This window comes from Dermacentor variabilis, chromosome 5, assembly GCF_050947875.1.
Source record: "Dermacentor variabilis isolate Ectoservices chromosome 5, ASM5094787v1, whole genome shotgun sequence".
Lineage (NCBI taxonomy): Eukaryota > Metazoa > Arthropoda > Arachnida > Ixodida > Ixodidae > Dermacentor > Dermacentor variabilis.
This window is the reverse complement of record NC_134572.1, coordinates 34,332,731-34,358,671: the sequence shown is the minus strand read 5'-3', so window position 1 is coordinate 34,358,671 and position 25,941 is coordinate 34,332,731. Positions and strand designations below refer to the sequence as shown.

Sequence of the window (25,941 nt, the reverse complement as noted above, 5' to 3'; positions counted from 1 at the left end):
AATTGCAAGGACACGAATGGTAATATAACGTTCTTCTATTGAGATATAGGAGCGTGGAAGCGCTACGTTGTTTTTGTTTTAAAACAAAGGCTCTTCCCCTCGTCGATACAATATGTGCAGATTGCTTAAGGTTTGTCGAGCGGTGCGCGCATGAAAGAGGGCGAAAATTCCTATGAAAACCTTATTGTTGGTCTAGAAAACATTGAAGTATAACGAAATAGTTGAGCAAAAGCTTGGAAAATAAAAGCTAGTAAAAATTGAGAGAACTGATGCTAGTCGAAGATGTCTTTTATTTTCACGCAAATGTTAAAACAAACGTTACGCAACTGTAACTGTAATGCAAGAAATCTTTGCAGAAATTTACGCAAATGTATTGCAAATGACCCAAGTGCAACAAAATGTTTATTTAAACGTCATGATACCCAGTAACCCTAGTTGCCTATTCGGGCACCAACCAGTGACACTTGTTCATTGGTCCAAATTATTGTCAGCTCGCCCTGATCTGTACAACAATCTCCCCTAATATTCAACCATCCCAACTTCTCATTTTGTGAACACTTTGACTTCTCTCACCCTACTCACAAGCCCACTAATTTTCCTCCCTCAATGTGGTGGGCAGGGAAATAGATAACTGCTGTCAAGAAAATAAGTTGTTGCACTGACGAAGGGCATACCCTTCTCGAAACGTTGCATCGAATGTTTAGTCGAGATCAGGGGATCTGCACTATGCTTAAAGTAGAGATCAGTGCGCAATACAGCAGCAGATAGCGCCCGTAAAGTGGGGAGAAGTAGCAAAGAAACATCCGCTTTATAGGGGAAATGCACCCTATATTACTGATAAAGTCAGCGAATGAAGGAAATTCAGTTGGATCTTGTTGCAAAAAACAATGCGCAGAGAAAATACGGTGCCAACTTGACTGCAAATTAGTCAAGTTGACATGAAAGAGTAAGTGGCATACGCTGCTATAATACAAGTGTAGCAACACAATGGATATCAATTTTTAAATCGTGTTAAGCGTGCTTTCTTCCACTGTGGTGGCGTTTGACACAGTTATTATAATCGTGCGTTTTCTTCTATGCAAGTCACAAGAAATCAGAACTATCTTTGCTCCTACAAAGGAACTGACCACCGGTCTGTGACACAGAGCCGTTAGGCTGTCGCTGCAGCTGACATCATGGTTTTGTTGTTCTTGTCATCGTCGTCGTTCAGCCAGTTATCGCTGTTATTGGTCGATGCAAAATAGCAAGTAAAAGCGTGCGGGGGTCGCGCGCTACGTAGGCGAAATAGAAGAAGAAGAACAAGAAGTTCGGGTGGAGCATCATCCTGCAGTCTAGGTCAAAAATCGCTACGTGAGTGAGTGTTTCCTTTTTGTCTGGAATTGTTGCAGCGCTCAGTTATGCGAACAAATCCCTTGCACTGACACGTAAAGCATAGAAGTCTAATTGTTGTCAATTACTGCTGGTACAGAATACGAAAGTGAATGACGGCGAGGCTAGTGCTACTCATTAAGACATGTCTTGCGCTAGTGTGTCCAAAAAATGGCGTTAATGTGCCTCTGGAGAAAACGTGGCGCATGTTCTTGCAAATTTGAGGCAAATCGCCAACGCCGAAGTTGCAGACAAGCGCGATAGAAATAAAGGGGGCTTCGCAAAAAAACCTTCTTACGGCAACACGCACGGTCACAAGGTTTTGATTGTTCTAGAGCTTAAAAATTGCGCAAAGCCCATGCATATAGTGAGATAAGTTGAAAAAATGTTTTCATAGCGTCTTTAAGCACTGTGGCTAACAGCATTGTGCACGGTCCTTCTGCTTATCAAGGCTTTCGACAGTTGGTCGTCATCGGCGTGGTGTAGCTGCTCCAGCCGAGCATGTAGCGACTTGTTTACATTCATCACAATATCAAGTTCGAGTTGAGCATTTCACTTTAATGCCGCAGCGCACTTACCTTTGTTATGAATAAGAAGTCCAGCACGGGCACACATTTACGAACCTTCTTAGTGGCAGCTATATGCGTGTACTTACTGTGTAGCTGCTATCCGCAAGAGTCATGGAGAGAGCAGGGCGATTGTATCAGTAGTTCCTAGTCAACTCGCTAAGGTGACTGTTTGGGCATGTTGGTAGGACATGAATGCAGCTTTTTGCGTACATGACGTGGACCAAGAAGAGGCTGAGACACACAAGCGCAGACTTAGGGCATTGTTTTAATTTGAAGCAAGTAATCACATATATAGCAGAATCTATGACACATCACGTGTGCACCGCCCGCAGAAAATGCCTATCTCTACGCAAGAAGGATAGCTCCTTGCTGGAAAGGGCGATGGACGGTTTTGACACCCAGGTGTCACCACACCCGTCAATCAATTCCGCTTCGATGATTTCTCGGTTTAACTGATTACGATTTTTGCTGACAATTGAACATGCACTAAACAGGATGTTTTTTTTAGCTGCACCAAATTTTTAAATGTAGATAATATAAATCGTGGTTACGTTGTCTTTACCACTTCAGTGTACGGATAGGGAGCCTCTAGGTACAGAGCAATTTCCGTAATTACATGCGCAATTAGCGAAGTTACGGTTACGAGTTATGAGTTACGACATCGACGACACAGACGCTCTTTTTCCGGCCATAGTATCGGTTTCAAAAAGCCTGCCAAGTGGAACTAATTGTTCGCGTAGCTCCCACGTGAAATCTGCTATTCAAAATTTGATCGTTGTGACAGTTAGTGTCGAGAACGGGCCCCCAAGTACCCATTTGCTGTCGCCACCTACTGTTGATAATTAGACAGTTAATTACCGTAACTTTGCTAATGAGGTACGGAAGTACGGCAATTGCTGTATATCTAGAGGCCACCAGTCAGTATATTTGAGTGGTAAACATAAGATTACCGTGATTGATATTTTTCCAATTTGAAAAATTTTGTGCAGCTAAAACAAAAGCCCTGTGTACTAGTCTATACACGTGACTGTATTTGTGGCGTCTGCCTGATTACATGTACAATTTCTACAGTGGACATCGAAAAACCCCCACTCATTTCTACTACATTGTAGCGATACTCCTGTAGCCTGTCATTAAGGTATCATCCGCTCTGACCAACATAGTTACACCCATAGTACAAAGGCAGATTGTAAACCATTCCTTCTGCACAGTTAACGAACTTTGACTGATATGAGCTTCGTGCCAACAAGGCATTGTTCCTGTATGCGTCAGCACACTCAAAGCTGGTAAAAGGGGGCATCGCGAAGTTATGCCTGTTCAATTCTTTAAGCAAGTCTTACCCAGAGCTCATGGCCGACAGCTTCTCTGAACAGGTACTTCGCCTCAGGAACGCGGAGTACCCGACAAATGTCTTGGTTAGCGTTGCTGAAGAATTGTTGAAGCGCATGTCACCACAAATAACTAATGCCTGTCAATCTTCCACGCTTTATAAAAAAGTCGCGATTATTCCGTATATCCACGGCATATCGCATCGACTGAAAAGGATTGGCCAGGGGGCGAATGTAAAAATTTTTTTTTTCCGCTTCCGATAAACTGCAGTCTTTGTGCGTGTGCCCCCAAAGAGCCTGCTTGCATATAGGGACATCACTCAAAGTTAGTTGACTGCGCGGAATGAATAGGTTACAATCTACCTTTGAACTGTGGGTGTAACTATGTTGGTCTGAGCGGACGATGCCTTAATGACAGTCTACGGGAGCATCGCTACAATGTGATAGAAATGAGGGGGGGGGGGGTGTTGGACGCCCACTGTAGAAATTGTACTCCTAATCAGGCAGACGCCACAAATACGGTCATGTGTAAACCGGTGTGTAGTGCATGCTGAATTACCGGCAAAATCGTAATCAGTTAACCCTAGAAATCATCGAAGGGGAATTTATTGACAGGCGTGGTGGCACCTCCGTGCCAAAACCGTCTATCGCCCTTTCCAGCAAGGAGCTATCCTTCTTGCGTAGAGATAGGTATTTTCTGCGGGCGGCGCACACGTGATTTGTCACAGATTCTGCTATATATCTGTACGCTTGCTTCAAAATATAACAATGTTGCAAGTTTGCGCTCGTGTGTCTCAGCCTTTTCTTCGTCCCCGTCTTGTGCGCAGAAAGCTGCATTCTAGTCAACTCGCACGTTTCCGTTCGATATGCGGCAGATTCATCGACTTCGCTTCCTGCATAGCAGTTCATCCCAACGACTTGCACTACCCTAACCGAAAGAGTAACGAACAGTGCGTGACATAGCTTAAACACAGCCAAGTGATACATTTAGTATGTGTTAGAGCAATGAATGACATGAACGAGAAAAAGAAGATGGGGACTGCATAAGAGGAGCTGGTTTGCTAGTCGACTATCTGACCCGCTAGCTTCTTTCTGCCTTTTGTCCCGCTAGGAGAGTCTTCCTTTCGTCGGTATGGTATCTTAGCTACCGCTACAAGCGCACATTTAGTGTTACGCCCCCAACCAAGAGCATTAGTGAGCCCTGACTGTACCATAGATTAAGATACTTAATGTGACTGAGGCCTTGAATTAGCCTCTTCCTGCACTACTAAAGTATCACACGAAAATTAAGATTACTACACGCCCTTGCAGCATGGCAAGTAGCCTGACGCCGCTTTCGGGAATGAGTAGCGATGGGAGCCAATACTCGCCTTCATCGCCAAGCAACGCGGCCATGGCGGCACTGCGTCGCTGGCGGCCGCTTGCCAAGGGTGGCTCACCTCTCGACGACATCGACCTGCCGCCGCCCTGCGGTCTGCACGAGCGCGCCATGCTGGTAGTCTGCCTCGGATCGTGCGCCGCTGGCACGACACTGTCCTACACGTCGGCAGCCATGCCTTTCATCGAGCTCGAGCCCTGGTATCAGCTGCAGAAAACCGCGCCCGCCAACCGGTGGGCGGCCGACGTCCTCTTGCTTGGTGCAACTGGAGGGGCACTTCTGTCCGGTGAGGAAAAAACTGCGCTTGTAGAAAAGGAATCGAGTTCCGTAAGAAAGCTAGAGGGTGGTGATAGTTTTAGTGTAGAAAAAACGATAATTGAAGTCGGGTAGGTATTTTATGAAGCACGATCTTGCATTGGATGCACGTTAACGAAACCCAGGGGGTAAAAATTAATCCTGAATCCAGCACTACGGCGTTTCTCATGATCAGATCGTGGTTTCGGCTCGTAAAACCCCACGTATTAGCTTCTAAAACTTCGTTGTAGATATTTGTTGCACTGAAACGCACACGTGAAAACGCGGACACACGAAGTAACGGCTTTTTTGTTTTTCTTTCGGTTCCTTAAATTCTTGTGCCCGTATCTGCATGCCGACCTTCCGGTAACGTTAGTTTGATTGCCTTTAAGGGAAGTAGGGAAACAAAAAACAACTAAAAGGGTTGAAGTCAAGAGGAGAGTACAGGGGTAAATGGCAGCGTAATTTGACTCACTTTGCGTAAAACCTATAAAGAAGCCGCTTTAAAAATTTTTAAGCACAATTCAACGCTACTTTCAAATTATCTATCTCGGCATGTCATCATCTACAAACGCCCTAAGATAAAGGCTTCTGCAAATATTACAATAGAGGACTACGTCTGCACTTTTCCTTCTAACCTAATCAGCTAACTTTACCCAAGGCATAAAGATATGTCGGAGCACCGTAGCTTGACATGACCGAATGTATGTTGTAGGCTGTTTTATGCGGAGGAAGTCAAGCTCTTTTTATCATTTTGCTTAATTGCATGATTATTCGAGATTAATTTACTAACGTTGCAAATGTTAGCTTCCAATGAGAAAATGAGGGAGCGTTTTATAGAAACAGGTAATTCAGCCCCTCCTAACTTCATACGTGTTATGCAATCACCTTTACCACTTATTAAAGAACGCCCGCCAAATATGAAAAAGACAAAGAAAAAAAGAAAGCACAGCCATGTTAAAATGGGCGCCACGAATGCAGTACTGTCAGACGTGCCGCGTATGAACGAACCGCTTATTCGGCTTTGTGTCGTGCGTGGTCTCCTTATCGCTATCATGACATGCCACAAGACAAAACATCACTTGCGCGAATAGCGCAACCGAGGCCTGCATCGCTACCATGTAACTGTTTTAGTCGTAGCATACAGGCTAAATGCGTCATTTGTTCCTACTTAGCGTATTATTTGAGAGCATTGTAATCACGACGCACAACAGGACATGCCACATGCTTTTGCTTCATACTTTACGCGCTTTCTTTCGGAAGCAGAAAAAATGATTACGTAACAGATAGGAAGTCCAACACTGATTAGTTAGACGTTTACTAGAGCGCTCTGCAGCTGTCTCATTGAAAGTGTTGCTCTGAATTTAATAATATCGAAATTGGTTATTCAATCTGTATTAGTTACATCATTAAGCAGAATACAAAACATACTGCCGCCTCAACTGTGTTGCGGCGCACGCGAGCTCTCCTTTTCAATTCTCCGGCATGTTATCAGGCATGCGACGCAGCTGGCGAAGCGAGCGGAGGCGAGCGCAACGACGAGGAACGCGGTGTGACAAAGAACGCGGTGTGACGTCATGTGCCTCCTCGGACATGGCAACGGCGAAATTGCAAGTTCGCGGCCGGTAAAGCTTTCGGTTTAAAAAAAGATGGAATGACTTGCTCCTAACAATAGCTAGCATGATTTGGTCGCGTCTTCGTAGAGTGCCTTGGAATATTTTGAAACGTTTGTTAAAGTCAACTGGGACACCCTATACTGTATATTGCTGAGGCTTCTGCCCTTCGGTGTACCAAGCTTCATACATTCTCGATTTGTCTGCCACTGTGCGCAATCGATAATGCGCAGATGACTAGTGAGTTAATTAGATCGATAAACTTACAATTGTAACGCGTGCAACGCCATTTTTGCTGAGTATTTCGAGAGAATTTTGTGGCTCTTTCTATTACAATGTAATCTGTACACGTCTTCGGCTTCGCAGGGATCCTGCTTCCCTTGACGGGCCACCGAAGGACTATACTAATGTCTGCCTTTGGCCTAGTTTGTGCCTGGATCTGCCTGATTTCTTCCAATAGCGTCGTCATGCTGATGGTCAGCCGTGTCGCGAGCGGACTCTGGCTAGGCGCCTTGGCCTGCTGCACCAGCCTTTATGTGACCGATGTGTCTCCTCCCAAGAAAAGAGCGTTCTTCGGCGGAATGATCGAGGTTGGTGACTCAATTATACACCTGGGACAACTGAACAAAAACAAGATAACCGTGATCCTACGCTGTAATGTGTCTCCACTTTATTGCACTTCGTGAAACAGCGACAAAGAAACCGAGAATGCGCGGCGCATATGCAGTGAGCATATGCAGTTACATACCGTAACTCTAGTAATGCCATGATAGATTCGAGAAGTAGTTCACATGAGCCAGTAGTTGTTTCTAACAGTCAACGTTAAGAACTAATACAGAGATATCGTCGGATCCCACGCATCGGGCGGGGGGGGGGGGAGGGATTGGTTATAAACAAAGCTTTCTTTGCTGTTTACGGAAAGCTTATGCAAGCGTAATGATGATCACGCAGATGCAATGTAATGTTTACGTATGGATGGAACACGGTTACGCAAAAATAACATATTGACGCAAACATTTTTATGTAGGGGATACGTCCGCATGAAGACGACGCGAATGCATAATTAATCTATCCAGTGCGACGCCCGCGTACGTTATTCTACTGCGCGTCTAGAAATAACGAGACGCAATAAGAAAATCCCACCGCCTCAATCCATCGCACTTCTTGCTCTTATGGTCGTCGCATTCCTTAATGCTGATGATCACCGCGCGTTGTTGTGCCGTTTCCCGCTCGTGCACTTGTGGGTGTAGTGTTCGGCCAGCTCGTAGCCACCAAGCGTCGCTGTTTCGCATTTACGAGGCCGTAACTGCTGACGTTCTACACCACTCCTCGCAGCGTAACGAAGGCGTTCTTGTTCCGCTCGACGCCTCTTTCGCGACTCCGCCTCTTCCTTTCTTCAGTAAGCTGTTTTATCCCGTTTTGTTAATTTCACTTCTTCCTTTCCATTCGATGCCCTTGTTGTCTGCTCCTGCACTTTTCTGCAGCCGATACCATCAGTTTTAGGCATGAAATGCTTTTAGCTCCGGTTGTCGGCGGCCTTCAAGTGACCTTGAACCAAAAGCCAGAGCCGTTATCCGGGCACTCGGACGAGAATATCCCGGCATCTTTGCAAGAACAACGTGAAATTATCCGGGCAACCAGTCAAAACTTAAGACAATACTGCCTCTGGCCCCCAATCCATTGAACAGGACCACCGTACATACGCTAGTTACGGCCCAACTAAAGATATTGCTTCCGAGTTCTTCTTAATGCTGGCTCACAATATGACTCAAGCTGTAACTTCTAGTACGCTGATATTGTGTTCGTCATTACCGATGGTGACGTTCAAACGGCACATACAGTGCGCCATACACGTGACTGTCATCTTTTGGCGCTGAGACAGGGTTGTCTGTGCTCTTCTCAGGACCAGTAGACCGTGAGATCCGTGACGCTGGCTTTGCGCCGCTTCCTCCGAGAGCTGGCGCCACGCTCCGTGACCAGGCCGGCGATGTCCGGCGCGTCGCGGCACGTTGTGAGATGATTGTGATTGTGAAATGATTATGAGTAATCGTCGTAATTACTCCAACCGATCTTCTTTGCCGATATCCATGTCATGCTTACACATGCTCTCGATTACGGGAGAGCCAGCATTTTTCTATTGGTGACGTTTCTCTGTTCGTTATTGTCGCTTTTCTCTCGTTCCTGTGACCCAAGTTGTTTTCTACTCGGTTAAACAACAGCAGCCAAGCTATGACTGCAATTTATCGAGTAGCCGAAGTCAGGATGGCGGGAAGCATGGTTTGTGTTAGGGGGAGGTATATGCTTTGGAGTTCTGGCTTCATTTAACTCGTCCTTGGCCCTCACTACTACTATAAAAACCGCATGTCGCATAACTATGTAGTCCAGTCTATCTTACAATGCACAATCTCTTCTGTAGGATTGTCCTCTATATGGCACACTACTTTTAATTATTTTGTCACTTAAAGCCATCACATTGCGCGTTACACACACACCGCCACACACCTTTTCTCTCTCGCCAACTTTACATTATTGATAATTCTCTTCGCCTGTACGTTGCTTATGAATCCAGAAGAAACATATTGAGAGAGCAACGCTGAACATGTTTGAGTTGTTTTAAACTCACACGTTGTTTATTATGGTTGAACAGACTTACATTTTGAACATTGAACGTGGTACAGAATTGAGAAGCAATATATTTATGTGAAATCTGGGAGTCTCACAAAATTTTAGATGGTTGACAACCCTAGTGCTAGCGGCTACATCCAAGAAAATTTATGTGCCTCTGATTTATTTAGCGATGGCAAATAGCTACCAGATGTGCGTGCGAAAATAACCGATATTGTCGCAGACGAAACAGACTAGCGGTAAGTCATATAGTGCGAGTTTATCAAGAAATATTGTTTACTCTGGCTCGTGCAGGTAGCAATGAACGCAGGAGCACTGACAGCCTGCTTTCTCGATAGCATCAAGTGGGAGTTCCAGGCTTGCCTTTGCACGTTGTGGCCGCTGGCTGTGTTAGTCTTTCAGCACTACGTGATCGAGACTCCGCGCTCTTTGGCAGCCAAAGGACGTCGCCAGGAAGCCAACATCGCGGCTTCTCGTCTCTACGGCATGGACCTCCCACCCGAGCTACGGCAGAAAAAGGGTGGACAGGTCGATCCTCCAGTTCAGTGGTTGAAGATGAGCCGGTGGGTATCAGTCATATCTGCTCGTGTAGAGGCTACCGTGAACTTCCGAGTGCCTATTCACTCATAATTGACAACTGATGGGAAAAAGAGATATGTAGATCCAACGCATCTAATGGAATCTATGTCAAGCGAAGCTTTCATAAAGCGGTTAATGAAATGCTATAAATTTGACCACTCAACTCCTGCAGCTTTGACACAAAGAAAACTGGCACGCGTGCATGTACTCTTGCGCACGTGCCCTACGCAATATTACTCATCATATATTTTTCTTCAATTTCCATTCATTCATTTTCAATGCACCGTCTAATTTTTGGCCAGTCTCCCGTTGTAGGTACGTGCCCTACTATAGAAATCACCATCATTATCATCCACATGTGGTCATCATCTCAAAGCTGCCGTCGGCACGAGTTGGCACGAAAAAAGAATATGTGCGATTGAAAAGTAGGCATGGAAAGTTCAGAAGGGCATACTTTAATCAAGTAATTATGCTCTAGATGACGTCTATTCATTGCAATGAGGATATTTCGGCATTATTTGTTTTATCACTGAGTGTTTTTGTAGAAAACAAGGCCAGCAGCCTGGATACCTATATGTCCGGTAAGGACGGTAGTGCTGACCCGGCGTGCGAGTTATTCGTCAAGAAAGCAGCAGCGCCCGGTTAGCAGCCATGGTCAGGAAAGACCGGAAGGGTTCGCAGAGAAAGCCGGAACTCACCTGCAATGATGCATCATCTGCATCGTATGCGAGCAGCCGAAACGCGTAATGTACGAGGTGTGTACTGCAGTCAAGCTCCTCTCTCACCTTTCTCTCTGTACACGCTGCGCCATCTAGCGACACTGCAGAGGAGTCCACGCATACCCAGTGGCACAAGTGAGCCAAGTTATTGTCAAAGCGGCCCATTGAAGAGCGGCACGTACTCAGTGGTACATTTAGACTGCACGACCTTCGGTATCGACCAGCATTTTTAGATATGACTCTTTTCTACATCGGCCAGTATTTCTGGTTAGATAGTCCGAGCAACAGCCAGAAATAAAACTCGTCTCACGATGTCAGAAATGCTATTCGCACTAAAGGAAGAATGGGAGCTCGTTCTATCTAGCAAGAAAAAAATCTAACGAAAATATTTGGTGGAGCGGAAACTTTATATGTATAACACCTGAATTCAAGATGTTGGCCAATTGGCACCAGCTAAGTGTGACCCGCAGGTTACCTGATGTGGGACAACGAGAAAGCAAGATGTTTGCTTCCTGTAACTGGTATGTAACCTTAACGTGGTATTTATTATTAGTACCGCGTGTTGTAAGTGTTTAGTGAAACAAAACACCGAAAAATCGCTTGCACTGCACTCTTCCTCTGCAGTGTTTATTCAACGGTTCGCTTTAGTAAGCACTCAGCGTAGTCGACCAACCAAATTTCTGTCGCTAAGCCTTGTTCTTCTACGTTGAGGTCATGGGGTAAGGCTTTTGATGGAGAACAAAAGTGTGAGACCGGGCACACAGGAAAAATCCCAGTGGTCATGGTGCCGTCCGGGTGCTTATGTGTCGCCTCAGTCTTCAAAGAGGAGGTAGGGTGCAGACTATCTCATTACGTGATCTCGAAAACTTTACAGAGTAAGCAGACGCTTGCACCATTGGGAAACGATTTCTTCGTTTTTACTAAATATAGGCAATGCGCGATTATTCTGGTGCGAACATTTGCTGGCTTGGTGTATTACTGTACCGCTTGTGATAAGGGTATGTTCTGGGAAGGTCATATTCCGATTTATGAGGCTGCAGTTTATATTGCTATAGCGAATATAATTTTGGCACAAACTAGCATATGGTAAACACTGGTACTGGATGAAATGCAGTTATTTACCGTGAAATAAGCAGGTAACAGTGAAACCGTCCTGTATGCTTTAGCGAGACTACCGCGTGTAACTAACAAGGTCGACATTGTCCTATAGGTGGCGTAATCTGTCCAACCCATTCAGACTATCACGACAATTTACTTGTCACAAATGGCAAAAACATTGTAAAGTCATTATTTAGGCATTGGAAAGAGGAAGCGGACGACGGATCTCTTGGTATGGAGCGCAGAACGAAACCGGTGCTGGGCTATTTCTCAAGACTCTCTATCCATCTTCTGTAAATAAACACGCCTCATCCCTAACAGTTATGTGGTGAGTCCGTATTCCTCTTCCTCCTTCTTTTGCTTCAGCCAAAGCGTTACAGTATATTTCACGTACCGTACTTACTCGAATGTAACGCGACCACGATTGTAACGCGAGGGTCGACGATTCAGACCGCGAAATAAACAAAAATAAAACTTCGATTATAATGCGACAGGAACGGAAAGGGAAAGGGGGATTTCATTCAAGGTATCAGTTCGGAAAGGAGTTCGCTTATCATCGTCGGCTGAGAAGGAGACGCAGCTTTCCTTGGGCTGTATTCTAGGGCAATCCCTTTGGCAAATTACGCGTGATTCAGCACCGAAAGCGTCCCCGACAAGTGTTTATGGCGCTGTGCCAAGCTCGTTATCAAGGCCAAGAGCACTGTGGGCCGTATACTTCGAGGGGTTCGGTGCCGAAACGAGCCTAGTCTCGGGAAAGCGAAACTATTCGCGAAAATGATCGGTCGAGAATCAAATCAAATCCGTGCTGTCTAGCTAGATTGAGATTTCGTACTCTTAAAAAAACCGCACAACCATCCATTCGAGGACAGAACCAGGTCACAACGAGCCCCTTCCGATCCGCCCAGCATTGGCCAAGGGCCATTGGTGCCACGAACCGAGAATCGTTGCCGTCGTTGTGCCGAGCCGCGGCAGAGTTTCCCAACTCCTCGGCCATCAAAATTACTCGTCTCTCGAAGCGGTCGCCACACCGAACGCTCTGCGTCGCCATAACGTTGCGAACGAACGTAGAAGCTCGAAAGGCCACAGGGTAATGCAGCACCGTAACCGTAACACCAGTATTCCAACAAAAAAGTTTTCATTTCGGTCGACTTGTCTATGGATTGAATAGAGACATAAAGGTACAAGTCGGAACATAACGTTAAAAATCGCGGAATTTAGTATATTACAGCGCAGCTCTATATGGCTAGTTTTGCAGCGGATCGATGTCCGTAGACCAAAAACAATGTGCCGATCCCGACGATAGCATAATACCGGGCCGGCCTGTGGCGGAGGTGAAGCAAGCTGCAAGCACACTCCCCCAACTTGCAAAAGTAAGTTTAATATCTTGGGTCTAAGTAGAGCCCGTATCTGATACTAAGCTTATAAGAACAGATAGTACACTTTGACCCACGTCGGCCACATCGACGTTCGCACCGCCCTCTCTTTGTAGGCGTTCCGAGCGCGTGCGTATTTCCTTTCCTACCGCTCTCGAGTGGTGCCGGTCCCGTGGAAACGTCAAGCATGTCTAGTTCCCTCCGGCTCCTCGGTTCGGTGGTTCCGTCATCCACGCGAAGTTATATAGGTATGTTAAATGAGCCCGTACATGTGCCCGAAATTCTGTGTCACCTCTGTATCATATGCTAAAAAGATTTGCTGGTCATCCACCTTCATAGTAAAATGGCTCATTTGACTTTCTTTTGTTTTTAAATCGTAAGTTTCGCCATTGTTCAAATCTAACGCGACGTTCGAGTTCAAGCAACGAAATCATGAAGAAACTCTCATTACAATCGAATGAATACGGTCAGCTTCTTAGCAGTTCGACTTTACATATATTGTGGCAGCCTTGTATTCAGCTTTCTGGAAATTTACAAATTTGTGCACGTAACCTTACTGTCAAATTTGTTGAGGCCGAGCAAGGAGGCACTCCGACAAATAAATACTCCATCGGTATTGGCCATTTGGCCATTGGCCAAATGAGTGCACTTATTCCTTTTTTTTCCACATTTGTATATGAATTGGGCTGCGCTGTCGCGGTCACTCCGTTGGCGCATTCCACATTCGGGCGCGAGCCCATGACTGAAATGTCGTAGAGGCCTGTGTCCTGTGTCCTCAAACCCTTCTCGAGAGGGCTGGATCACAGAACTAACAGTCTTCTACAAATCGCTACCCGCTTCTTCGCAGGATGGTGTCTGCCTGCCTGCTGCTCTTCCTTCTGCAGAACCTGTCATTCGCCCAGCTGTTTCAGCCGATGGCCCTGCAAGTCAGTAGCTACCTGACTGGAATTTCTTACGGGAACGTGGTTGCATTGCTTCTACTCGCCGGTCAAACTGGTCTCGCTACCATGTCTGCGGCGCATACACACCTGGTCGGTCGTCGGTGGCTACTGGGGGCGTCTGCTGTTCTCGTCACCGTGGCACATTTTACGTTAGGACCACTAGAATACCTGCTGTTTAGGTATGCGCCTTACTGTGATGTCTCCTAACAGATTCTCAAATATGTAGACTCTTTTCTGATTGCTCAACGGTCATGCCACCATAAATAGCGGTTTTCGTCTAACCGCCGTAGCGGCGCAGCACTGTGCTTGGTCAGAACGAGACACGGTCACCCGCATAATGCCTTGTGCTGATGACTGGCTTTCTACAATAGAGTATAGTCCAAGGCCCATAATTACAAAAGGCTGTTATGGTAGAATTGTTCGTATCAGAGCAAATTCTAGCCAATCTGTTTGATGGACATATTATTATTTAAGTCTGCCGGCCAATGGCCATAATGTCCACCTAAGGCGATACAGTTGAGGCATCCGTGACAGAACAGGTAGCTGTCCGCAGCCCTCAGCTAACAAGATTTTTCTCGCAGTCTCTAATGAAACGTTCCAGTGTATATGCAGCGAGGTTTTTTTAGGTCGGTGTTTATATGTGTATGGCGTTGGTATGGATCCCCCGTAGAATAGGTTTAGTATATAGGAAGGAAATATAATGGAAGAAGTGTCATGGGTGACATAACACGTTGTGGCTAAGTACATCTAGGGTTCTCCTCCACGGTTACGAAATGCCCATTAACGGGAACGCCGAGGCATCAATAAGCATTGCACAATTCGGACAAAAAGCCACGTGAGAAAAATTCTAAGCGAAGGCGAATATCGACAGCTGATGCAAATAATTTTTATCAGGGGCATCAGCACTGTGAAGTTTCGGAAGCGAATTGAGCATGTATATTCAATAACAACGTTCTCATACAACATCGAGTTCCAAGTAATTGTTTCTTAAGCATGAAATGCTTTTAACTCCCGTAGTCGGCGACCGGGGCCAAAAGCCAGACCCGTTATCCGGGCAAGTTGCGAGAACGAAACGAGATCATCTGGGCAACCAGCAAAAACCTAAAAAATGTGGTCTCTGGCCGCCAGCCCTTTGTACAAAACCGCATCACATAGGCCAGCTACTGCCCAAACAAGTTTTAAAAAATATTGCTTCCGAGTTTTTCTAATGTTTGTTCTCAATATAACTCAAGCTGTAACTCTAAAAAGCCGCCACCGGCAACAACCGCACGTGACGTCACTCGATACTAACCCGTTATAACTAGCATGCCGAGGATGACCAGGCCGCCTTTGACGAAGACAGGTCCTCCTATCTAAACGTTGGCCAGCCTGTTTGAGGCACCTTATTGCTGTTCATAACCGCTGTACCACAGAAACTGTTACTCTTGTGCGCTTAACTTTTATTTGTCATTTCTAATAGCGGAGGTTCAAAAGGTAGATACAGGGCACCATATACTTCATTGTCATCTTTTGGCGCTGAGCACTGAACAGCAGAGGTCAGCGAGTTCTGCAGCACGGGTTTTGCGTCTCCTCAAGAGATGGCGCCAGGCGGCGTGTCACCTCTTCAAGGCGCTTCTACCCGCCATGGTGGCTTTGCAGTTACGGTGTTAGGCTGCTTAAGCTGCTTCAGCTGCTTAAGCCGCATTTGCTGCTTCTCTTCTCTGCTGCTTTGATTCTGCAGCAACAATGGTTCCCCTGCAGCAGAATCATTCCGAACAATCACCACTCGCACCTGGCTTTCTCATGGCTTTCCCCTATTTCTGAGCCGGAAAAATATCAGGCCATTTTGAATAGTAAGCGCACACACCTAATATGAATGGTATAGCAAACAATTATTAGATTCTTTTTCAAAATATTATATATTCACAATCTGCTACTTTTTTATCCATCTGTTGGATGGATAATCGCTTCGGAAATCTATTAGCGTGGAGCGTTTACTTTCATATTTAACTGTACCTTTTTGATATTGCTACTTCAATTGCTTCTTTCAGTTGCTGACCATCAATGCTAGTCGAGGCACGCCTTATTTAGGCTCTTTAAAACATTAGTCACTTGACTCTATCTATAGAACACAAAATATTTGAGAGAAGAAATCAGAAAGGAACCATGCTTTCAGCAGCATCCAACCCATTGAGGCATACGAAGTCAATTAAGCAAACGTTCTAGACTGGAAAGAAAATACCCTTACAGAATTCACTCAGAGTTTTTTCAGTGCATAAAAATGACAGAAACAGAAGGGACCGCAAAAGACTGCGAATTAACGTTCGTAAATTTGCTTCACTTCTTAATAGGGGGCTGCTAATGTTCCTTTAAAGGTCTTCGATTTCTCACTTTCTTTTTCGTTCCTTATCGATATTTTTTAAATGTCGCGTCAATTCTTATTTAGAAATTTGTGCAAAACGTTGGGCGCTTCAGAGCTTAATCAATTTTATATATACCGCGATGACAAGTCTCGTTTTGCCGTGGCCATCACCTGTGAGATTAAGGAGGGTTGCCATCAGAAACTAAAATGGCATGACCAAACGCAGCTTCTTTCAACATAAACTTTTACTCTAGATACTAAGGTCTGTTCTTGTTAAACAGCTATTTTGTTGCTAACGCTGGCCTCCTCCGTCCTCTTCACTTGGTACCTGCTCTTTGTGTCTCTTTGACAAAAGCACGAAGCTTTCCTAATTCACTAAAGCTTATTGATTGGAATTTATGCCCTCTGTCAACGCGGTATCGCAGCTACAGAAGGATGTGTCGGAAGTTGCGGTTTTTTTTACATGTTCAACGGCGACTGTTATAGAGCGTGCCTTGTTTGTCGATAGACCAACAGATCGCCCTTTCACTTCAAAGTTAATTTGCTCCTGAGTGCCCTCCCCACGGCGTTTCTCAGAACCCACTGCAACGTTCCACTGCGCTAAACACCATACTTTTTCTAGCCGTGCGTACACAGCTGCCCAATTTAGTTAGAATGCCAGAAACTATAATAACTCAGATTGTACTCATGCTTTAGGCCAAATCGTCAAAGATATGAGGGCCGAGAAGAGTCAGACAAACGACGCAGCTAACTCACACATTCGCTGCAAAATTCATATTTATTGTATATGTTCCTCCGCAGAATTATTGGTGATTAAGACCAGTGCGGAGCTGGGGCAATCCTTCGTATACGTTTGCAGAGCTTTTGCACTATATATGTAGTTGAAGAAAAGGTGCCAAACAGACGTCCAGCTTTCAGATGTGGTCATGCACTCAGCAGCTTCATTTTTTTGAATAAATTGTATGTTTGAGGAACTAAGACTTGTTGCGAATAGCGTAGCGTCATTTTCTTGTGTGGTCCCATTTCTTTAGTTTCCCCGCTGTTTAGCCTCCATGTCCAGTGTATACCAACTGACTCAGAATTTATTTCTTCTTCTGAATTTCTCCACGGCCATGTTTCCGCTTCATTTTTTGTTCTTATTACCCCATCTTCGTTATTGGTTGAAAGGGTACCAGGCCTCCATTATCACGTCACCAGCCGGTCTGCATGAAAGATGCCACAAAAGATGTTTCTCCGAGTGTGAAAGAAGCCCGCAAATACACCCAATATGCCTCGAGCGGCCAGTCGAGCGGCAGTTTTGCGTGTATTCCCCGGCTTCTTTCACGCTCGAATAAATATATTTATGTAGCATGTAGTAAGCAACAGGAAACTGTATCGGGAGCTTTTCAGGCTGCTCTAGAATTTTCTCGTTGACGATTTTAATCTAATTGTGATATTAAACAAGTTGACTAAATAAGTGACTAATTCTATATTTAGGTGCAACAACGGCAAAGACGGGAAATGCCAGACGGCAAACAACATTACCTTGGCTCTGTCCAGCTACAAGCGTTTGCATATCTTTAACTCTTGGTGCATGATTGTTGGGACACCCTTTATATATAGTATACATGCCTTCATGCTTTCAGTATAGGCTGCAAATTGCAGCGAAACGCGTATGGAGCGCTTATGCGTTTGTGTGTCGCAGCACGTGGACTCTAGAAGAAAGGAGCGAACCGGCCAACTGGCGCGGCGTTGCGTCCATCGTTGCCCTGGTGCTCGGCTACTCCTTAGGACTGTGCCATTTGCCACCTCTTCTGACCGGCGAACTGGTGCCGCTCCGAATGCGCTACCTAGGCTCCGCGGTCATCTGGGCGACGCGCTGGGTCGTCATGTTCTTGATGGCGCATTTCGAGGACAGCTTGCTGGCAGTCATGCAGACCAGACAGACTTTCCTCGCGTTTTGCCTCGTATATGTGCTCACTGCCTGCATCACGATCGCCCTCATACCCGAGACAGAGGGCCGTTCCCTCGTGGACATCGCTAAAGACGAGTGATGGCCGACGAGGAAAACTATAGTTTCTGTATATATCATGCGGTGGAGGGGGGGGGGGGGGTAAATTTAATGTGCCAACAATAGCCGACTTCATTCTGCCTATCTTATTGTTCTGAGTTCCGATCGATCCTCTGCCTATACTTTTCCTGCTTACGCATAAACTGAAGCGTGGCTTTTAGAAACTTGTATATGACAGAATCTTGGTCTCTGTCCTCCATCAGACATACGTTAGTACGATAGACTGTTTGTACCAGTTTTGCAAATTGAGAACATATTTGCATATAGCCTTGGTATGTGCATGTGAAACAATTTCGTACTCCCCGAGGCATTCCTTTATCATAATCTTTAAAAAGTTGTGTTCTTGTCGATATTGTTTGTTATTGATGCGAATAGTGTTGTTGTCCGAAACTACTTTTGTCGGGCTAACTCAAAAGACTGCTGGACATATTTAGAGCAACGTTTTCTTTCCACACATCGCGCTTTCCAGAGCTCTACCCTCTATAATTTCCTTCAAGAAACACATTTTGCCCTTCGGGAGTCTCTGAAATACCGTCAATTGAAAATCTGCTCACTATCGGCAAACATTTACCCCAATTTTAATTGTCAAATATGCGAAGCCTTCCTTACGTGTGCCTAGTTTGGAAAGTTTATACAATAATCAGTCTATCCTTCAGTGGTCGAAGACGCGGCTCTGAAAAAGGCAATGTTGGTTCGCCGTAACGAGGAACATTGACTAGGTGATATGTTAGCCATTGATTGCCAGTCAGGTTTACTTTCTCTAATTACACATCGTGTTCCTTTAAATCAACCAAATATGAATTTTAGGAGAAAAGTTAGCGTCAGTAATATCGGCAGCCAAGAAGGGTTTTATTTTTCACCCGTAAATGCGAATACTAAAAGTTACATAAACCGACTTCCAATGTTGAAAGTTTCGTTGATTGATGCTCCGGAGCGGCTCGCTAATGAGAAAGGCACATACACTTACATAAGCATTACTGTTCATAGTCACTTCGTGTAAAACATTTCTTAACAGGGCGTTGTGCACAACGCGGCAGCAGGCTGGTGTACCTTGAAAGTGATCTGCGATGCCGAAAAGTGTTCCGAGTGCTGATAGCTTACCGCGCTGTGTTCTCGCGGCTTGTTTAGCGTTGAAGAGGGACGCGCGGGCCCATATCTTGAAAGCGATCTGCCAAAGTGGCAGAGTGAGGCGTGTGCCCTGAGCACCGTCTGCTCGCCGCTTCGTTGTCGTTGAAGCGAGAAGCTGCTCGAAAGTAAATCCACTCACTGCTGCGTACGCTACCTACCAAATGGTCGTCCTACAGGACTGACACATGGACAGTTGAGCGAGCGGGGAAATGCGTGCCAATTTAATATTATTCACGTGCATGCTTCGCCGTGTGTGTGCGTATGTGCGTGTGCGCGTGTGCGTGCGTGCGTGTGTGCGTCAAAGAAGCTTTGCTTCATTTAGATTTGTACAGTACGTTTGATCTGCGCGCTTTAATTTCTCTTCTACTTTCTACCTTAATATTGCACTTGTGCATTTACTTCGATGCTCATGTTCCGGCCCATCCCCATGGAGGGCAAATGCAATAATAACAACAATAATGGGTATAAGACATAAAAGAGGATCATCATCATCATAATAATTCGCTGTCTGCAAGAAGGGGTCGGCAGCTAATAGCATTCGGTAGGCTCAAGAGTACCAGCTACTGAAACCTCGAAGCAATCTCTTTCGGAAACCACTTGAACGTTCCTGGCCGCTGCACATTCAACATCGAGTATTTATTGTTTCAGGTGATGAACTTGCATGATACAATATATAGTTGTGTTAATTTACCTATCTCTGCAAAAATGAGAAAATTAGAGCCTGGCCTTGTAGTATGCCAGTCAATCGCATAATTCAACTGAAAACCTTATTTCCGGTATAGCGCTACATATAAGGAGGTACTTCAGCTCCATTTTGGGAACAGGCGTTACGCTTTGAAGGCTTAATCTTACTTTTCTTTCTCATGGTTTTAGATTGTGAACATGGCTACGAAGCTCGTCATGGCAATTATCTGCACATTAGGTATGCAAGTATCACGCATGCTTTTTTTTTTGCTGAGTACAATGAACTGCGTTTTTATTGCGGAAACGTTAAAATGTGTTGCGCTTGTCACTGCTAGAATTCTTTCCTCAAATTGTGCAAAAATATTGCACATACGCTTCGCAATATTTGAACAAAGCACTTGTAGTTCATTGTTTGCTTAGTTTGTACGGCCTTTTACACACAGCTGTTATGGCGACTACATCAGAAAAACGCCTATATAGTATCTTTTCATTTTCATTGCGGGTTTAATTCCGCCAGAGCTATATACGTTCCTCGTCATACCTGTATTTATAGAACACACAGGCCCTGCTATAAGTGATGGGCAGGCAAATTTTGAAGTATGAGGGTTATTTAGGACTTAATTTGAAAATGCTAAACTATTGTTCTTTTTTTTTTTGCTTGCTTGCTGGCTTGTTCAGAGGCATCACATAAAACGCTTATAATTTTTTTTTTCTTCAGCTGCTCTGGGAGAACCCAAGGTGACAACAATTTTGCCATCGAAGAGAACGTAACCATGTTATGGGCTACGCACTTAACACTTGTAAGCTGATTAGGCTGCATAGAACCTGTGCAGAAAATTGCTATGCAAACGTTCGAGAGCGATACAACCTTGTTTTAAGAAGAACCCAGGAACGTTGCAGAATGTGCCGACATAACTTAGCATGCCACAAAGTTTGGATTTGGAGGGAATAGGGGGGTGTCTTACATATTTGTGATGGGTGGGAGTGTTATTGGTGACCTGAACGAAGCAGCTGTTTCATATTCAGTAAGAATGTGGGACAGGTAATGTGCGACGTGTAGGTAGAAATTCAAGGGATGTGCGCTAATTACAAATTTTGCTGTAAATTACTTTCGCAAACGCTCCAGATTGCTATAGATGTGTTCTCAGAACGGTTTCCAATTTTCCTAGCTGTGTGGGTATGAATACAAGAGATCCCGAGATCAAACTGCGTGAAAAAGGTTAGAATATTATGCCTGTATGCATTCGAAATTAAAGTGTGTGGGTGAGGTAAGGCTTTAGTTGAAGGTTACGTTAAAAAGTGTGGTCTAATAAAATAAATTTCTCTGAGAAACTGGTCGAAGGGAGCAGAATTGCTTAGAACCAAGCTGCGACATCACAGAAGTCTCCTTGTCTTCTTTTTTTCTTTTTTGCCCACTGAGGAAAAAAAACAAGTTTACATCTATGGGCCAGCTGTCCTCTCCGATGTGAAGATACACATACAGCACTGGATTTAATGCGAAGCTATTGAAGCCAGCCCTCGCGATGTAAAATGACTTTTCTCCCATTTACCCGCTTCTCTTGACATGGATTGAAAATTTATGTTGGATACGCATCATCACTTGTCTTCAATTTTTTCCTGGACGAACCTAGTAGGCAATAACGTCGGATGTTCGCACGTTAGCTTGAAATTTGAGTCTAAAGAAAACATTGCTCAGCGCAAAGCTTTTTTACTCGTAAGAATGAACCTGCAGGTCAGGTAATGCTCCCTCGTAAAAACAGCTGCGTTGCGTATGTGTCCGTGAGTGCGTGCGTGCATGCGTGTGTGTATGTGTATGTATTTTTTGTTGTTGTCCACCGACTCACTCAGACATTCCGTCTTATGCGTGAATTCAAACCATGTAAAGCGTACTTTTGTTGGCCCAACATAGCTTGGCTTTCACATGCACTGAACATGTTAGGCTTTGTGTGTCTGTTTCTCTCTACGTCCTCGTTGAGCCACATTTACACATTACATCATTGTTACCTTTGTTAATAAGCGAATGTTTACAAGCTTATACGGCCGATAAACCTATTATCCTTACTTCGTACCGCTATCTACTAATTTGAAATCGCAATCGGTGCTTCGCCTTTCGGGCGGCGCTGCTAATTTTTTTCTGTATCTGTGTACACTACTAGAGGTTTGGAATAAAAAGAACGGTAAAAGAATGAAATCTTGCAGTTGGAGCCTACGCGGGCGTACGAACGCCGAAGCAGCTGCTCAACTTGGCCGGATTCACGGAAGCCGGGGTCAGGGCAGCGTCGTTAGCGGGCAACGTACAGTCCCATTACCGCGCCATGTGTAAAAAGAAGAGCCTCTTCGCTCTTCTTCAAGGCTGGGCCATGAGCGGAGTCCCGCTCTCCGTGCAGTTCCTGTCCAGCTCTGTTGGAGTGCGCATCGGCTACGCATTGTTCGAAATCATTCCACTAATCTTAGGCAAAGTCTTCTGATCGGTATGTCTATGAGAAGCCGGAAGGCGAAAAGCGATCGGCCAGTCGCCATGCAAAAAAAACAAACATTCTTTGATTTGTCATTGTGTGAAACAGCAGCTGAAAGGTGTGGTCACGTAATTCACGGTGACTTAGCCAAAATTTGTACAACGTTGCCACCACAACACTGCGTGGTAGCACGTGGACTGTGTGTTTGGCGCTATCTAGTGAGATAACCACTGTTGAGAGTCTTCATAGATTATCAATGCAATAGAAGTAGCCTCTGAAATGTGCTAATCTTTAAACTGTTGTTATGACTAGAATCTACCACAAGTAACTTTAATACAAATATATTTCCCGATAATGTGGCTAAAACACATACGCTGTTAGCCGCCCTGTCTAGACTTTTGATAAAATGTAGCTTTATTTATTCTATTTTGGTCGAGCGTATCACCCCTCCTAAGGCCACGACACGACCGTCTATGTGGCGGCATCTGTTTTCTACGTTTTCATTTAAGCATTACGGAAAATGAAGTCGAACTCATGGAACCAAACAGCTACTTCGTTTAACCTTAAGTGCTCGTGGCTTTCAACGTTCAGGATTTTGCGTATTGACTGAAGAAAAAGAAGGCTTTCAGAAACGTGCCATAGAACTCTAAATTGTGCACCTTTAATTTCTCGGACACTGCTCCAAGAATACGCGGATGCAATGTGTTGCCCCGTGTTGCGTTTCGCCTGCGACACGTGGTTTTGCCGGCGCGACGGCGGCGGGGCGGCGGACATTTTGGCCCGATCGTCGTCACCGCAACACTCATCGCCAGGTGTTTCCAGGCGCGTCTGCGGCGATGCGACCGCCTAGGGATCTCCTTCCAGTTATTGGGCCCGAAACAGGCGATGCCAAAGCAGGGATCTCGTTCCAGTCATTGTGCCCGAAACAGGCGATGCCAAAGCAGGGACCATCTTCTCGTTACAGTCATTGTGTCCGACCGGCAGCGCCACGACAGTGTGCTGCGCAGCGCCACGACAGTGTGCTGCGCAGCGCCACGACCAGGTGCTACGAGATCGTGCGCAGCGCCACGACATGGTGCTACGGCATCGCTACGACAGTGTGCGTCACCATTAGCCCATTGTACATTCACGTGCTCGTCTTTTGAGGGGTTCCTTCTTGCCCTCAACTGCGAGAGTATAAAAACAGCTGCCCCCGGACGCCAGAGGAGAGCTCCGATTTCTTCCGTTGAGTGAAGTGCTCTCCCGTCTCTCTACTTCGGTCAAACCTGACCGCCAACTCTTTGCGATGTTAAAATAAACAAGTTGTTTCGTTGTTACCTGTCGACTCATGCTTTGCCGGGACCTTCGGATGCTTGCAGTTGTACCCCAGGCCGCCAGGCCAACGCTACCCTTGGGGCTTGCGACCCAGGTACAACCACGGGCGTCAGCGCCGAGTTCCCATCCGATCGCTCCAGTGTCGCGATCCCAAATATCTGGTTGCCAGCGGTGAGATCGCCTACGACTTCAAACAACTGTCTGCCAGCGGCGAGATCACGACAACGGAGGCCAGCAGCAAAGAGATGCAGTTGACAGTATGCTGAGCAGCTCAACGACGATCCGGGAGCAGTGCAACGAGCCCTGTGTGACGACTGGTTGCCTGCAGCGGAACGACTGCGCGGAATTCCTGCCTGCGAGGTTTGGTGAGTGCGGGACTTTCTTCTTCTGAGCGTTGCCAGGCTTTTTGTTAGTGTCAGAAACAGAGCTGGTAATTGTGGTTGTCGTTGCTGCCGGGTTAGTTTGCGGCAAGACAATAGTAAGCAGTAGAGAAAGCAGCATTCAGAGCAGCCATGGATTTGAAGTCGTTGCGCAAACCGAAATTGTTGGAGCTTGCAAGAGAGTTGGGTCTGGATGTCTCAGACAAACTCAGAAAACCAGAACTGATAAAGGCTATTCTTGAGTTAGAGGCTGAGGATGACGAGCTGTCGGAATGCCTTGAGACTATTGAAGAGAGGGAGACTGCAAAAAGAGAAGAGCGCGAACGTAAAGAACAGAAAGAGCGAGAGCAACAAGAGAAAAAAGAAGAGCGTGACCGTCAACACGCTTTGGAAATGAAGCGTCTCGAGATAGAGATGGAACGCGCTCGTAATGGAAGTCAGGCACACGGTGCAGGAGAACGCGTATTGTTCAAAATGACTGACCTGATGCGGCCGTTTAAGCTTGGAGAGGACATTGGTTTGTTCCTGGTTAACTTTGAGCGAACGTGCGAGAAGCAGGGGTTCTCTCGGGAAACGTGGCCACAGCGCTTGCTCACTTTGTTACCCGGCGAGGCGGCCGACGTAGTCGCTCGCTTGGATAGAGAGGAAGCAGAGGATTTCGACAAAGTAAAATCGAGTCTGCTAAAAAAGTACCGGCTGTCTGCGGAAGCGTTCCGTCGGAAGTTTCGGGAAAATGAGAAAGGCAAAAGTGAGTCATATACAGAGTTTGCGTATAGGCTTATGTCGAACATGCAGGAGTGGCTCAAAGAAGAGAAAGCGTTTGGTGACCACGATAAAGTTCTGCAGTGTTTCGGGCTAGAACAGTTTTATAGTCGGTTACCTGAGAACGTGCGATACTGGGTCTTGGATAGGCCAGACGTGAGTACGGTGGCTAGAGCCGCTGAGCTAGCCGAGGAGTTTGTGACGCGTCGAGCTCGCGGAGCTAAGGACGGTCAAAAGGGTGAATTTGGCTCCAAGTCTGAGAGGCCAAGGTTCACGCCCATGAGATTTAAGGGGGACACGCGTAGTGAGGATGCGAGTGAAAGCAATCCGACCAAACGTAAAGAGACGGCAGCCGAAGCCGAACGCAGAAAGCGGTTCGAGATGAGGCGAGCGGGCGTTTGTTATACGTGCCAGAAGCCGGGTCACTTTTCGGCGCAGTGTCCGGAAACAACACCAAAAGTTGTGTTTTTTTCAATAGGCAGCACTGACGAGAACATGAAGCTTCTTGAGCCTTACATGCGAGACCTCCTCGTAAACGGGAAAGAGTGCCGAGTGCTTCGCGATTCCGCAGCTACGATGGATGTAGTTCACCCGTCTTACGTAGAACCCCATATGTTCACGGGCGAGTGCGCGTGGATCAAGCAAGCCGTGGAAGCTCATAGCGTGTGTCTGCCGGTAGCAAAAGTGCTTATTGAAGGACCTTTCGGAGCGCTTGAGACGGAGGCGGCAGTGTCATCTATGCTGCCACCCCAGTACCCGTACCTATTTTCAAACAGGTCCGATCACCTCCTGCGCGAGAAGGGGCTTTTGTTTGGTGAAGCTAGTGTTCAGGCCTTAACCAGATCGAAGGTTCGGGAGCTCGCTGCAAAGGCGGTAGTTGCGGGGCCGACGTTATCAAACAACGAAAAAGGGTCAGAGGCGCAGCAAGCTGATATTCAGAG

The 25,941-nt window shown here is 45.9% G+C and overlaps 1 protein-coding gene and 1 non-coding gene across 2 annotated transcripts; one reads left to right on the top strand and one right to left on the bottom strand.

Moving 5' to 3' along the window:
• The first annotated feature begins 4,582 nt into the window (after positions 1–4,582).
• LOC142581838 (facilitated trehalose transporter Tret1-like) lies at positions 4,583–18,295 on the top strand. The gene is made up of 5 exons (XM_075691285.1): positions 4,583–4,929; positions 6,917–7,140; positions 9,470–9,738; positions 13,792–14,064; positions 17,911–18,295. Exons 1-5 carry the CDS (start codon positions 4,608–4,610, stop codon positions 18,257–18,259), a joined length of 1,437 nt encoding a protein of 478 aa, XP_075547400.1. The 5' UTR covers positions 4,583–4,607; the 3' UTR covers positions 18,260–18,295.
• Positions 12,849–13,032, bottom strand: LOC142583760 (U2 spliceosomal RNA). The gene has a single exon (XR_012828647.1). It is a non-coding gene; the product is annotated as a U2 spliceosomal RNA (small nuclear RNA).
• Positions 18,296–25,941: the final 7,646 nt, after the last annotated feature.

Bases quoted from the DNA above. Each gene is read 5' to 3' on its own strand.
- LOC142581838 (XM_075691285.1), top strand. From the start codon at position 4,608: ATGAGTAGCGATGGGAGCCAATACTCGCCTTCATCGCCAAGCAACGCG. The intron at 4,930-6,916 runs GTGAGGAAAAAA...TCGGCTTCGCAG, and splicing joins TGGAGGGGCACTTCTGTCCG to GGATCCTGCTTCCCTTGACG. The intron at 9,739-13,791 runs GTGGGTATCAGT...GCTTCTTCGCAG, and splicing joins CAGTGGTTGAAGATGAGCCG to GATGGTGTCTGCCTGCCTGC.